This window comes from Urocitellus parryii, chromosome 4, assembly GCF_045843805.1.
Source record: "Urocitellus parryii isolate mUroPar1 chromosome 4, mUroPar1.hap1, whole genome shotgun sequence".
Taxonomy (NCBI): domain Eukaryota; kingdom Metazoa; phylum Chordata; class Mammalia; order Rodentia; family Sciuridae; genus Urocitellus; species Urocitellus parryii.
This window is the reverse complement of record NC_135534.1, coordinates 397,581-411,704: the sequence shown is the minus strand read 5'-3', so window position 1 is coordinate 411,704 and position 14,124 is coordinate 397,581. Positions and strand designations below refer to the sequence as shown.

Below are 14,124 nucleotides of genomic sequence, written 5' to 3'. Positions count from 1 at the left end.
AAAGCAAGCAAACCTTGACAGCACAGTTTTTCCAGCTCCACAAGCTGTTGCAATGTCAGTGGCGATTTTCAGTCTGTCAAAATTCCTTTTTCCCCTGGGGCATTTCCTGTCTCCTAGCCCAGCCCAGCAGGCCACTGGGAACTGTAGCTCCACTCCCACCTGCAAAATCCCCAGCTTTGTGCACCCTTCTGTATGCATTCCCTTCAACTCACAGGTATTTTTAAAGAAGCAATGACAAAAGTAGGACAGGAAAAGGATCCCCACACTCAGCAGCCTCTGGCCCACTCTGCCTGGAGCCTCACCTCCTTTGGTGTCTCATGAACACTTAGAGGGGTTTCTGCCCTTAGCCCTAACTCTATTCCCTGTTACCCCTAGGCAGACACCATAATAATACTGGTCCCGGAGCTAAGGAACAGGTCCTTGTTCTTGGTGTTGAAGATAAACACCTGAGGAACGCAGGCAAGCTAGCAAGTATGGTTTATTTAAGAAAGTGATGGAGACAGACTTCTGTGGAAAGAAGGGCCCCAGAGCTGGGAGTCCACAGGAGGGGATGGTCTTGCTTTTTTATAGACCCCAGAACCCCTCTTTTAGTCATTGCCTTCTCTTTCTTCTCTGACTCTGTGCCTGGGAACTGGGAGGATGGAGTTAATAGCCAGGAGCTATTGAGAGGTTAGCAGTGTGATAACCAGTCTCATCCTCTCTGTCCCCTCATTCATCATCTATGCAGACTGCCCGACCTTTGCCCCTGCCTCAGCTTGCTAAGGAATGTGACATATCCTGTCTACTCAGGACAGACTGGCTGCAGGACGATTGCTTTTTGGCAAAGAAAGCCTGTGGGGTTCAGTATATGGACTAATTTTATAGAATTATTCTCTTAACTTCGTGTGTCCACCATCCTCATCTATTTGTCCCCTTCCAATAACACGAAGGGATGCCATAGCAAAACCATCTCAAAGCTCTCTATTTCAAGAAACATGTATCTTGAGGGGCTGGGGGTGTCGCCCCCTCCCCCCCTGCGACAATGGTACGCAGGAGACCAGCCTCTCATCTCCGAGGCACCAGCTGTCGGGACCGCCCTCTGACAGAGCTGGTGAAGCACATTAGACCAGCTAGTGTCTCCAGGGCTGAGCGAGAGGGTAAGTATCGCGACCTCGCCTGCCACCCAACCTGGCCCACAATCACACTGAGTCGGGAGATGAGTCAACCATGAAGGTGCAACAATCTCAACTTTATTGTGTCAGGGACAAGGTTACGTAGTGATAGAAGGAGTAAGAAGAGACAGTAGCAAAAACCAATAAGGAGCAGTTCCGGCACTGTCACTAAGGGGCCTAGGCAGATTTCAGATTAAACCATTAGTTGGGACTAAAGTCAAAAGACAGCGCCCGCCAGTCCAGCCAGGTCACGCATATGGAAATGCTGACCCCTGAGGCTGCCTCAGCCAACACCCAATAATGGCCGCGGTTCCAAGGTCCCAACAGCGGGCAGGAGAGAGGGGCTAGACGGGAAGAGGCAGGGATGAGGAATTAAAACTGCTCCGCTGTCAAGGCTGGATCAGGAAGACTAAGTGCTTGGCTCAGCCAGGACCCACCAGAAGGGGCAAGAGTGGTCCCCTCTGGGGGATGGAGGAGGGGAGGTGGAACTGCTTCTGTGTCTTCCGAATTCCACACGGATGAACGGGTCAGCTGAGATTAAAGAACGAACTTGTCAGGAACCCCCAGTGGCCCCTGTGGCTTTAGCGACTCTCCCTACTGCTGGACTTCTCAGCAGGTCCTTCCTGTCCCCATGGGTGTCACCAAAAGAAGCTAGACAGCTTCTGGGCGACATTTGAAATGGCTTCTTCCCATTATGAGAATCCCCACCAACCCACCGGAGACTCTGACATCACCTAGGGCGGTATTCACTAACTTTAGGGACCGAGGGTGGAATCCCGGGGTGCTCTACCGCAGAGCTTCATCCCAAGTCCTAACTTTTTTTTTTTTTTTTTTTGGTACCAGGGATTGAACTCGGGAGCCCTCGACCACTGAGCCACATCCCCAGCCCTATTTTTGCATTTTATTTAGAAACCGGGCCTCACTCAGTTGCTTCGTGCCCTCCATTGCTGAGGCTGGCTTTGAACGTGCGATCCTCCGGTCTCGGCCTCCCAAGCTGCGGGGATGGCAGGCGTGGCCACCGCGCCGGGCCCCAGCCCGGACTTTTTTCTGAGACGGGCGGGATCTGGCTGCGTGGCGGAGCTGGCCCTCCCCAGCCGACGTGACGACAGGCGGCGCCACCCCGCCACCGAGCCGGGGGAACCAGGACCTCCGGGCAGTTTTCCGGAAAGTAATTCTGGTGGAGGCGGGCCCAGCAGTCGCGCCTGCGGCATCCGTCCGGGGTCCCAGGTGAATGCGGAAATCCCCCACACGACACAGCCAAACAGCGCCGGCCACATCTCCCTCGGTTCCACTCTCCCCGGCCTCCTCGGCACTTCCTTCGGTGCAGCGCCCGGCGGCTACCCAGAACGCGAACCGCCGGCCGAGGCCCCGCCCCTAGGCTCGGCCCCGCCCCTAGACCTGGCCCCGCCCCTAGTCTTGGCCCCGCCCCCTAGGCTTGGCCCACTTCTACCGCGAGGCCGGCCGCCGCCCTGAGCGGCTCGGCCCTGCCCCCGAGGCTCGGCTCCGCCCCTCCAGCCAGCTGCGCGGTCCCCGGGAGACCTCGCCCCAGTCGGCCGTCCCGCCTGCTCCAGTCAGAGTCGGCGGTGTCGCTCTCAGCCCCGGCAGCCCGCGGTCGTCTCCAGGTCAGTCCCCACGCGCTGCGTCACCCCGAGGCCAGTGTGACGCCCGGCTAGCTCAGGCGGCCCTTCCCCGCGCCGGCCTCAGTCGGGCGCCCTGTGGATGCGCGCCGGGCGCCACTGCGGTCCTAGCGACCCGGCGCGACTCGCACTCCCCGGGCGGAGCGGCGGGGAGGAGGGGCCGGGCGACGGTTTCCGGCGGTTTCCGGCGGTTTCCGGCGCGCCCCAGGAGCTGGTCGCGCCGGTGCGTACCGCGGGGCACGCTGGGAGCCCGGGCGGGGTGGCGGGCGCGCCTGCGTGGTGCGCCTCTTGGCGGTGGGGACCTCGTGACGGTTGGTGTCTCCCAGCCACGCCCGCAGGCCTGGCGCCGCCTGTCCGTCTCCCCTCCGTTGAGCGACCCGTGATTTTATTCTCTCGAAAGAAGCGGCATTTCTGGTTTCTCGCTCCCCGAGAACTGCAGGGTCGTGACGGGGCTCGGGTGGCGCCGCCTCGCACGGTGGGGACTCGGGGGGCAGCTCAGGTGCGGAGGAGAGGCAGGTAACCGAGACCGCCCTCTTGGGGCCGCGGGGAGGCTGTGGCCTGAAAGAAGCTGAGGCCCCAGGCACTTTGTGCCAGCAGGTGTCCGCGTCTGGGCCGCGACAGCTGGTGGGGCTAGAAAGCTTGGAAATCTCCAGATAACGTGACCACCTGTACAGTTCGGTTGAATCAGTTGGATACAAACAGACTAATTGCACATAATGCGGCCATTGGAAGTACTTTTTATTTTTTGGTGCTGTGAATTTAACCCAGGAGCGCTTACATCTGAGCTACATCCCCAACCCTTTTTATTTTTTATTTTGAGACAGTTGCTGAGGCTGGCCTCGAACTTGTAATCCTCCTGCCTCAGCCTCCCAAGTCGCTGGGATTATAGGCATGCATCACAATGCTGGACAGTACATAACGTTTTTCACTTTTTTTTTTGTACCCAGGATGGAGCCCAGGGGTGCTTACCACTGAGCCACAACCCCCAGCCCGTTTTTGTATTTTATTTAGAGACAGGATGTCCTTGAGTTGCTGAGGCTGGCTTTGAATTAACTATCCTCCTGCCTTAGCCTCCCGAGCCCCTGGGATTACAGGTCTGTGGCCACCACTTCTGAGTAGAGATTATTGTAGAAATTGCAACAAGTGTTAGTTTCCTAGCTGCTATGATAAAGTTGCCACATATTTGTTACTTTATAGTTCTGGAGGTCAGAAGTTCAGAATGTACTAGGGGCTTAAAATCAAGGTGTGTGTGTATGCGGGGGGAGATGTTCTGATTCCTTGTGTAAGCTTCAAAGGAGAATCAGTTTGTTGGCCTTAATCAGTGTCTTAAGAATCTGCCTCCCTCCAGTTTTAAACCCCAGTTTGTAGTGCCCTTGTGATCACTCTGGGCCACTCAGATAAATCAAGGCAATATCCCCCTCTCAACATCAGCCTTAAAATTGCTGCACCTCTTTAACCCCAGCATCTCTGGATACTGAGGCAGGAGGATCACAAGTTCAAGGCCAGCCTAGACAGTTTAGCAAGAGCCTCTCTCAAAATAAAAAGGGCTTCATGTGGCTAGGTGGTTCAGTCCCCAGTCCTGTCCCACACACAAAAAACCAGAAGTTGGTTGGACACAGTGCGCCCAGAGGCTCACTGAGTCCTCCACTCGCCCATTTCCTCACTCTCAGGCTACAGAAGCCCCTGCTAGAAGCCAGCAGTACCTTGTTTTCCTGCATCAAGGGGGAGAGGTGCTCCCTGTCTTCACTGATGGTCCTGAGCACCTGGCAGGTGCTGGACACACCCTGGGCCTGCTCTCTGGGGGGATCCTGGAAGGGTGTGTGTGCTCTCTGCCCAGCCTCCTGCTTTGCCTGGAACCCAGTTGGTGGGCCTTGTTTCTGGACACCCAGAGAACTATAGCAACATGTGTTGGCTGGCCTAGCCAAAAAATTTTCTCCCCAGTTGAGTAGCTTTTCACCTTATAACCCCAAAGAACTGGCCCTCCCAGTCCTCTGGTTAGTTCCTGGCTCCTGATTCCTGGGACTCTGTGCTGCCCTGGAACCATAAAGTTAGTTGAGATCTGCAGTGAGCATGGAGCCTAATGACTGAAACAGAACTCCAGTCCACCGCTTCTCCATCAGCTCCCTTGTCAGCTCGCTCCTTCTTTCAGACCTGCCTGGGCTGGCCTGGAAGCCTTCCCTGGCCTTTTCGTGGTACCAGATTGCCTTATTAAACTCCTTGAGGACTGAGAGACCTGGAACAGTGCCTTCCACACTGTAGATGCTCAGTGAAAAGTTGGATGGATGAATGCCTGTGCTTTCTAACAAGTGTGCAGGCATCTGAGGAGAGGGCCTGCTTCCCTAAGCTGTTCATGCCCACATGAGTTTTTTCAAACATCACAAGTGTTTTGCATGTTTAAAAAACTGTACCTCGCTGGGCACTGTGGTACAGGCCTGTAATCCCAGCAACTCAGGAGACTGAGATCCTCAGCAATTTAGCAAGATGCTCTGAACTGGGAATGTAGGTGAGTGGTAAAAGGCCCCTGGGTTCAATATCCAGTACCCCCCAAAAAGTAAAAGCCAAGCCAGTGTACCCTTGTGGCTCTCCCCAGGCCAGTCAGAACTGTTTTAACTGGCAAGAGTTTGGGAGTATGTTACAAAATTATTAAGAGACTTAGATTGGGTCTGTGTTTGCATCCCAGCCCTTTCCCATGCTGAGGATGGAACCCAGGACCTTTGAATGGTAGTACTCTACCAGGAGGTTTGGTGACATACCCTGGGCTTCCTAGGGGACCCAGGCAGGACCGGTTTTGCTCATGTGCTCTGAGCAGCAAGCGGGGTTCAGTCAGGGCTCCTCATTGAGATGCTGGGTGACCAAGGTGTCCCCTGCCCTTGCTTCAGTTTCCCCTGTTGCAGGCCTGTGTGCCACGACCCATAAGGGCAACCCCCCAAGTTGGCTCCAAGGTGCTCCTCCTTGCTCCAGCCTGATCCAGCTCCAGGGAAGGGGCAGGACAAGGCCAGTTGTGCCAGACACTGGTGGCAGAGGGGAAGACACTCGGGAACCCTACAGACCACATCATCCTGTAGTCACAGCCTTTGGGAAGGGCGCTAGGCTCTGCCTCTTGGGGAGAGAGCCCCTCAAGAGAAGCCCTTGCCCCACCCTTGCCTGCACTGGAAGCCCACCCAGCACGAGTCGCTTCTTCCAGGACCCCTCTGCTGCTCCAGCTGGCCTGCTTGGCAGAGCTCAGGGGGTGTGTGGTCCACAGGGCGACTTCCTCTTCCCCCTCTTCCCCAGACGTGTGGGTGCTGAGGTGCCATGTCCTCTAGGCTTCAGGAACACCCTTCAGTCAGTGATACCCTGGTTTTTTCAGGCTGTGACCTGCCTCTGTTCCAGCCTGGGCAGGGCCTGGGAGGGGCAGAGGAGGTGCCCTGGCCTGTCCTGGAGTCATGGAAGCTGTGGTCCTAGGGCTGCTCGGGAGGCTTCACCCACTGCTGTGTTTGGGCAGCTTCCATCCTGGACCCTGCATCTTGGAGGGCTCTGGCTTTGTGGACAGCTTGGCAGTGCCCTGTGGCACTGCCAACCCTGCCTGTTCTGAGAGTTCAGGAAGCCAGCTGAGCCCCCTTCTGGGGTTTCCACCCCCCTCCCACCATCCTTGCTCAGGTGAATAAGAGGCAGGGGCTTCCCAGCCCACACTTGCTGTCCTGCTTCTCCTGAGCAGGAGGTGCCAACTGTGGCTGTAGGCTGAGAGGAGAAACTGACATCTGTATCCCACTGCCGCGTCCCCAAGCTCTGCTGCTTGGGGTGACCTTTGCCAAGAGATACACATCTGCTCCTGGAGAATGAGCAGGTGGAAATTTTGAGGGAAGAAGGCGGAGAAAGCACCTGCCGGAGAGGCTGGAGCCCTTCTGGAAATGTCCACCTTCAGGGTTCTGTGTGGACTCTTCCTGCTAACAGGATCTCTGGTCTGCCAGGCCTTGGGAATCTTCGAAGGGTTCTCTTTCCTCTTTCTTTTGCCCAGACGACACTGCAGCCCACCATGAGTCTTGACATCCACTGTGAGCAGCTGAGTGATGCCAGGTGGACAGAGCTCCTCCCCCTGATCCAGCAGTATCAAGTGGTCAGGTATGGGCAGCCGCGGTGGGGTGGCGCTACGGACAGCCGCCTGCTTGGTGGCGATGCACTTGGGCATGCTGTGCTTGGGAGGCTGCTATTCATGGAGGCGAAGGTGCTTGATAGTTCTGAGAGGTGTGAAATGCTGTCCTGTGGGTTTTCCAGCCCTGGGCATCAGCTCAGTGGTACAGCACTTGCCTAGCACGTGGGTTCTGTCCCAGCACCACAAAGAAAGAAAAAGAAGAAAAAGTTTTTCTACAGGAACCCTCACAGGCTTGAGTGGATGGCAGGTGCGGTGTGCGTTGGGGGCAGTGGCTGATGCACTAGGCGGCCGGGAACCTGGGCTCTAGGCCCCTCTCCGTCCTCAGGCCAGGCGCAGTGAGGCTTGGTGGCTGTGCTGCCCCTGTCACTCTCTGTCCTCAGCTTCCACTCACCCAGGTGCCTCAGGCTCACAGTTGAGACAGGCACCCGCTTGGTCCGTTTGTAGCTGTTATCAGAGATGGTTTTAGATAGCCTTCTGCCTGCTTCCCCGATGACCTCGTCTCATGGAGACTGTCACACTGCCCAGCATGTCCCACCAAGGACAAGCCCAGGCACCAGCTTTGTACCTGCATCCTTTTCCCTCTGGGTTGCCCAGGATCCCACATGCCTTTGTCTCCTGAGGCCCTACCCTCCTTTGTGCTGGTGTCCTGCCTTGTGAGCCCCAGAGTCATGCAGGCACCCTCTGGCTTGTCTGTAGGCTTCTCGTGGTGGACCAACTTCTCATGGTGGTCACACATTGGCAAGACACAGGAAAGCTGTGGGCCCTGCTGCTCATTGTGTCACCTCTGGTTGCGCAGAGCAGAGTTCTGCCCAGACCCACTTCTCTCGGGTCCACAGGTGGCCCTGTTACCTTGCTGCAGCCCTTACATCTGCCAGCTGTTATTTTGGGGAATAAATTGGGGTGGTCTTGGCATTGTGCCCATGCCATGGGCTTTGCTTAGCCCCTCAGTTGGCCTTGCTGTCCCTCTGGCCTCCCAGAGGGGGATTCCAGGGTTGGTCCCTGCAGAAGGTGTGGGGGCCACAGCATGCCCAGTATCTATGATCATTCCTATTTTTAGTTCCTTTTCGTACTGGGGAGTGGGCCCAGTGGTACTCCCATCATTGATCTGCACCCCCAGCCCTTTTTATTTTTATTTTATTTTTTTGGTTCAGGGGATCGAACTCGGGCACTTGACCACTGAGCCACATCCCCAGCTCTGTTGTAGTTTATTTAGAGACAGAGTCTCACTGAGTTGCTTAGTGCCTTGCTTTTGCTGAGGCTGCTTTGAACTAGAGATCCTCCTGCCTCCTGAGCCGCTGGGGTACAGGCGTGTGCAACTGTGTCTGGCCCTTTTTTACTTGTTATTGAAGACAGTATATCTCACTCAGTTGCCTGGTTGCTGTCTGCCTCAGCCTCCGAGTTGTTGGGGTCCTGGCATGTGCAGCCATACCCGCCCACTGCTATTTCGGGTTCCCTTTTTTTTATTTCCTTCCTTCCATCGAACCCAGAGGTGTTCTGGCATTAAGTGAACATTCCTACCTGCCCCTTTACATTTTATCTTCAGAAGGTCTTGCTAAGTTGCTGAGGTTAGTCTCCAGCTTGCTTCTGCCAACCTAGCCTTCTGAGTGGCTTTGGTGACGAGTGTGTGCCACCATGCCTGGCTGTTTCATGTTTAAACATTCTGGCTGTGACTTTTTTTTTTTTTTTTTTTTTGGTGCTGGGGATTGAACTCAGGAGCACTCGACCACTGAGCCACATCCCCAGCCCTATTTTGTATTATTTGGAGACAGGGTCTCACTGAGTTGCCTAGGGCCTTTGCTGTTGCTGAGGCTGGCTTCGAACTTGTGATCCTCTTGCCTCGGTTACCTGAGCACTGGGATTACAGGCATGCGCCACCGCGCCCGGCCTTGACTACCTTTTGGCTTCTTGGCCACTGGTAGCTCTCAGCCTGTGGCATGAGATGGTCTTTGGGCCTGAGGCTGGCTCCACCCCATGTGACCCAGGGATCCCATTCACAGGCTGGATGACTGTGGCCTCACTGAGGTGCGGTGCCAGGACATTAGCTCTGCACTTCGGGTCAACCCTTCCCTGACAGAGCTCAGCCTGCGCACCAATGAGTTGGGTGACGCCGGGGTGCATCTAGTTCTCCAGGGCCTGCAGAGCCCCGTCTGCAAGATCCAGAAGCTGAGGTGAGGCCAGGGCACAGCTCAGCCCACGTAGGGTGGGGCCTGGGGTGGGCATCCAGGTGGTGGGGTATGGAGAGCCACCAGAGGCCCCAACAAGCACTCCCAGCTCTAGCCAGAGGCACACGAGAGAGATGGCTGCCTGATGCTGGGACAGGTTGCCCTGGGCTCCTGCCAGGCCCAGGTCCTCCGTGATGGTCTGGCACACCTGTATTGGGGGTCCCTGCAGCACTTCTGTGCCCTGCCTCCCTCAAGGTGCTGCTGGGACTTGGCAGGCATGGGGCCTGAGGGTTCATGGGGGCCGCTGACAGTGGTGTATTCCAGCCTCCAGAACTGCTGCCTGACGGAGGCTGGCTGTGGGGTCCTGCCTGGCGTGCTGCGCTCCCTGTCCACCCTGCGAGAACTGCATCTCAACGACAACCCTCTGGGGGACGCAGGCCTGCGGCTGCTCTGTGAAGGACTCCTGGACCCCCAGTGCCATCTTGAGAAGCTGCAGTGAGTGTGTGCCCTGCCTGGCCCTGCACCCCCAGCCAGGCGTGTCCCAAGCCCTGGCAGCCTGTCCTGGCTGAGCCCCGCCTGTGTGGTGGCCTCAGGAGGCTTCAAGGCAGGACTTGGGCTCCAGGGGCTTGTGGTGCCCCTCTTCTCGGATGTCGGCTCTTCTTTGAAAGGGGCAGGCAGATTCCTGCCAAGTCTGGGGATGAGGTCCTCTTCAGTGTGACCATGGCCACGCAGGTAGCCCTGCCTATCGGGGATGATTTCTTCCTGGAGCCTGGGAGATCCCTGAGTTTGAAGTGGTCATGAGGACTTTTCCCAAAGGAGAGTGGTATGCACACAGGCTAGAGGCACTGGGCACCCACTGTTCCCGAACAGCAGCTAGAGAAAAGTCCTCAGCACCCCAGCCCGGTGCCAAGGGGGAAGGCTGAGGGGGGGATGGGGGACAAGACACCAGCACCCTTGTGCCTCGCTAACACACTGCCCCTGGGCCGCCCGTGGCTCTGAGGAGGGTGGACTGAGACCCTGCGTGTGTACAGGCTGGAGTACTGCAACCTCACGGCCGCCAGCTGTGAACCTCTGGCCACGGTGCTCAGGGCCAAGCCCGACTTCAAGGAGCTCACAGTGAGCAACAATGACCTGCAGGAGGCTGGCATCCAGACGCTCTGCCAAGGCCTGAAGGATTCTGCCTGCCAGCTGGAGATGCTCAAGTATGCAAGGCGCTGGGCTCAGCTTGTTTGGGCTGGGTGGGGCCGGACTTCGGGGCTCCCCTCAGGCATGTACCCTGTCCCCAGGTTGGAGAACTGCGGTGTCACAGCGGCCAACTGCAAGGCTCTGAGTGCTGTTGTGGCTTCCAAGGCTTCGCTGCAGGAGCTGGACCTGGGCTGCAACAAGCTGGGTGACGAGGGCATCGCAGAACTGTGCCCAGCGCTGCTGCGTGCCAGCAGCAGGCTTAGGACCCTCTGGTGAGCAGGCTGCCCCGTCTCCCTCTGAGGGGCGGTTGGCCGCTCACTGGGGCCATAAGCTGGTGGGTGAGATCCGTCCTTCACGGCATGGATGCCCCTCTAGGCTCTGGGAGTGTGACATCACCGCAGAGGGCTGCAAGGACCTCTGCCGTGTCCTCAAGGCCAAGCAGAGCCTCAAGGAGCTCAGCCTGGCTGAAAACCAGCTGGGGGACGAGGGCGCCCGGCTGCTGTGCGAGAGCCTGCTGGAGCCTGGCTGCCAACTGGAGTCGCTGTGGTGAGCACGAACGCGCCCTGGGCCGGGACAGTGGGGGCCTGAGCTGAGCAAGGTGTGGGGAGAGGCCTGTGGCTCCAGGGAGTGGGGTGACATGCATGGGACAGTGCTGGGACCGAGGTGTGGATACACATCTGGGAGGACCAGGCAGGAGAGTGGGGGTGAGCCGCCCAGAAAATGGGTGGTGTTTGGGGGGACATCTCTGCTGGAGTGCACATGGGAGAGATTCCAGGGGAAGGGGCTCTGGAGAGTGGCCTTGGGCCAGCCCCAGCCAGCCAGGCCTTGTCCCTTCCATTTCCACAGGGTCAAGACCTGCGGCCTCACAGCTGCCTGCTGCCCCTACTTCCGCTCGGTGCTGGCCCAGAACAAGTCCCTCCTGGAGCTGCAGATCAGCAGCAACCAGCTGGGCGATGCAGGTGTGCAGGAGCTCTGCCAGGGCCTGAGCCAGCCGGGCGCCGTGCTGCGGGTCCTCTGGTGAGTGCCAGTGCATGCACCAGGCTGTGGGTGCAGCTCTGGCTGGCTTGGTTCTCCCCCTGATCCTGACCGTCAGAGGTCCTGCTCATGGAGTCCCATGGCTGCCTGGGGCTCCGGCCCAGCCATCTGGTAATGCTGGAAGCCTTGTCCACCCTCTGCAGGACCCCCTGGGGTCATCTTCCCAGGCTCCCTCCATTTGGTTGAGCGCATTTCAGCAGCTTCTCAAGAAAGGGTCCTGTGGAAGCAGCCTGAGGAGCCCATGTGCCCTGCTCTGGTCACTCTGCTGAGGTTCTAGGCAGCGTGTTTCTCAGTCACTCTGGCTCTCAGGACAGGCACTGCTGTCCTACTTTCCCTGCAGATTGCCTTTTCTTCACGGCAAGCTTTGAGATCAGAGCCTGTTCTGGAGTTGGATGTCCTTGGTCCTGGAGGGGCGCTGTGTGTTGCTGATCTCTCTCCTCTAATTCCTTCTCTTTGGAGTGCCTGGCAGTCATCCCTTAGGTCTCTAGGGCTAATGTTCCCATTCCCTGTAATATTTTCTTTCTAGTTTTCTTATTTTGGGAGTTTTCTCTTTTTCTAGCTGAGGGATTGGACCTGGTGCTCACAAACTAAGCTACACCCCAGCCCTCTGTATTACCTGCTAAGTTGTGGAGTCTGGCCTCGGACATGCCATTGTCCTGCCTCAGCCTCCAGAGTGGCTGGGATTGTGGGCATGTGGCTCTACAAAGACTTGGGTTTCTGCTTTTAGGTTTCTGTTTGTTGCTGATTTTCTGTTTGTGCTTCCTGTGGGCAGCTCTCCTTGGGTGCTGGTGGGTGGGATGGGCAGCCTGAACAGCAGTCCTTCAGTCACCTGCCCAGGGGATGCCATCCTGGAGCCAGGTGGAGAGGAGCTTGGTCTTGTGCTGGGAGACATGGGCCTGCCTTGGCTGTTGGCAAGTGGGGTCCCATCTGGTTCCTTGATTTGATTAGGTTTGTCAGGGCCCCTCCCTGGGGCATCCGTGTTTCTGGGGTGGGTGCTAGGTCTGTCCCACTGCATCCCGTTTCTTTGAACCTACAAGCCTCTGTCCACCCATCACCTTGTCCCGTTCTCCTGTGCAGCCCCCTGGCCTTGGTACTGACTCCTCTGACCCAGTGGGCTCTGATGCCAAGGTGCCAATGCGCATCTCTCCATCCTTGATTGGGGCATCTACCCAGGACCTGCTCAAGGCTGGGACTTGGGAACAACCTCACCCAGAGTCCTGGTCTGTGGGCCAGGGCCTCCAGTGCCCTCTTGTGGGCCATGGCACACTGGGCATGCCTGTCCTGAACGCTGCCTGTGCCCCTGCTCAGGCTGGGCGAGTGCAACGTGACCGACAGTGGCTGTGACACCCTTGCTACGGCTCTGCTTGTCAACCGCAGCCTGCGGGAGCTGGACCTGAGCAACAACTGCGTGGGGGACCCTGGCATACAGCGGCTAGTGGAGAGTCTCCGGCAGCCTGGCTGTGTCTTGGAACAGCTGGTGTAAGTGGCCAAGTGCTAGGGGCACCGGGGCTCAGGAGCAGCGGGGGAAGGCCGGGCGGTGGGTGCTCTGGCTCACTCCCTCCTTTCTGCCCACGTGCAGCCTGTATGACATCTACTGGACTGAGGAGATGGAAGAGCAGCTGCGGACCCTGGAGGAACACAAGCCGTCCCTGAGGGTCATCTCCTGAGTTCCTGCTTGCGGTTTCTGAAATCTACCTGGACACCGCATCCTCAGTCCATGCTGTGGCTCTTACTCCTGGTGTCCCGGCTTTGACTGGGAAGAAATGCCCTAACCCACTACTTCAGCAAGAGAGCTTGAGACCCTGCATAGTTATTAAAGCACTTGTTGGCAGGAGGATCCTTGTCCTTCCTTGTGGCTTGCAGCTGCTGAGAATGCCCTGTTCACACACAGTGCCCTGAGCAGGGCACAGGCTGCCAAAGGACCCCACGGGCTAGGTAGCCAGGCCAGGCCAGGCCCCTCACCCTTGCCTCACCGTGTCTGTTGTCAACAAGAAGCCCGAGTCCTGCCCACACTGAGGGCATCTGGCACGGGCACTGTTGAGATCCCAGGGGGGCTAGGAGTGCTCAGTGGAAGAGCAAAGCCCTGCAGGGGTCAGACCTTGGGTTTGATCTCTAGTGTTACCGAAGAAAGAAGGAAATAAGTCCCAAGAGAAAGAAGTCCCTCAAGATGCCAAGCAGTGGCACAGGCCCTGAGGCCAGCCTCGGCAACTTACCAAGACCCTCTTCCCCAAAAGGCCTGGGGATGCAGCTCAGTGGTAGCACACTCCTGGTACCAAAAGAAATTCACCCTCCCAGCTGAAGGAATCCTAGGAGCTTTCTCAGTGGATTAAAGTCGTTACCTGGGGGAGCCGGCTGGAAACAGGCGTGTGCAGGGCCAGAGGTGGCAGAGCAGAGCAGCTCTGCCTCCAGCATCACTTCTGCCTGGTCTGTGGCCGTGTGAGTGTGGGGGGAATCTCCAGCTTGGGCAGCTCGAGGCAGCGCCCATGCTGGTGTCCATCAGATTGTGCAACTCACAAGAGCAGCACCATACAGAAAACAGGAGTGGATGTGTCCCCAAGGAGCCAAACAGGACAAAGCCTCTTGCCTCACACAAGGCTTCAGGTGTGGCTGCTAGCTGCACAGACCAGCTCCTGGCACCCACAGCCATTCCTGCAATGCACCTTTTCATGTGCTCCGTTTTTAGTTTTTAAAGTTGTGGTTTGTCTTCACATCACTTCAATATGTAGGTACAGACTGTATTTCCCTAATTTTGACTCCATGCAGACACACTTCCACAACATTGACTGTGTAAGCATTGTGTGTTGCCAAAATAAAAGCAAAGA

At 57.3% G+C, this 14,124-nt stretch overlaps 1 protein-coding gene and 1 long non-coding RNA gene across 4 annotated transcripts; one reads left to right on the top strand and one right to left on the bottom strand.

Moving 5' to 3' along the window:
• Positions 1 to 1,207: 1,207 nt before the first annotated feature.
• Positions 1,208 to 2,684, bottom strand: LOC113175160 (uncharacterized). The gene is made up of 2 exons (XR_003299931.2): positions 2,075 to 2,684; positions 1,208 to 1,682 (listed from the first exon to the last, which is right to left on the bottom strand). It is a non-coding gene; the product is annotated as an uncharacterized LOC113175160 (long non-coding RNA).
• Rnh1 (ribonuclease/angiogenin inhibitor 1) lies at positions 2,598 to 13,137 on the top strand. 3 transcript variants are annotated; one of them, XM_026379344.2, is made up of 10 exons: positions 2,598 to 2,773; positions 6,786 to 6,889; positions 8,918 to 9,088; positions 9,407 to 9,577; positions 10,114 to 10,284; positions 10,369 to 10,539; positions 10,643 to 10,813; positions 11,114 to 11,284; positions 12,611 to 12,781; positions 12,882 to 13,137. In XM_026379344.2, exons 2-10 carry the CDS (start codon positions 6,804 to 6,806, stop codon positions 12,967 to 12,969), a joined length of 1,371 nt encoding a protein of 456 aa, XP_026235129.2. In that variant the 5' UTR covers positions 2,598 to 2,773; positions 6,786 to 6,803; the 3' UTR covers positions 12,970 to 13,137. The 3 variants fall into 3 exon arrangements, with proteins under 3 accessions (XP_026235129.2, XP_026235128.2, XP_026235127.2); XM_026379343.2 differs by lacking the exon at positions 2,598 to 2,773 and adding an exon at positions 3,077 to 3,287; XM_026379342.2 differs by lacking the exon at positions 2,598 to 2,773 and adding an exon at positions 3,213 to 3,304.
• Positions 13,138 to 14,124: the final 987 nt, after the last annotated feature.

What these genes read in the sequence shown, in the direction of transcription:
- Rnh1 (XM_026379344.2), top strand. Translation starts at nt 6,804, where the DNA reads ATGAGTCTTGACATCCACTGTGAGCAGCTGAGTGATGCCAGGTGGACA. An exon ending in TGCAAGATCCAGAAGCTGAG is followed by an intron (nt 9,089 to 9,406) that starts GTGAGGCCAGGG and finishes GGTGTATTCCAG; the next exon opens with CCTCCAGAACTGCTGCCTGA. An exon ending in TGCCAGCTGGAGATGCTCAA is followed by an intron (nt 10,285 to 10,368) that starts GTATGCAAGGCG and finishes CCCTGTCCCCAG; the next exon opens with GTTGGAGAACTGCGGTGTCA.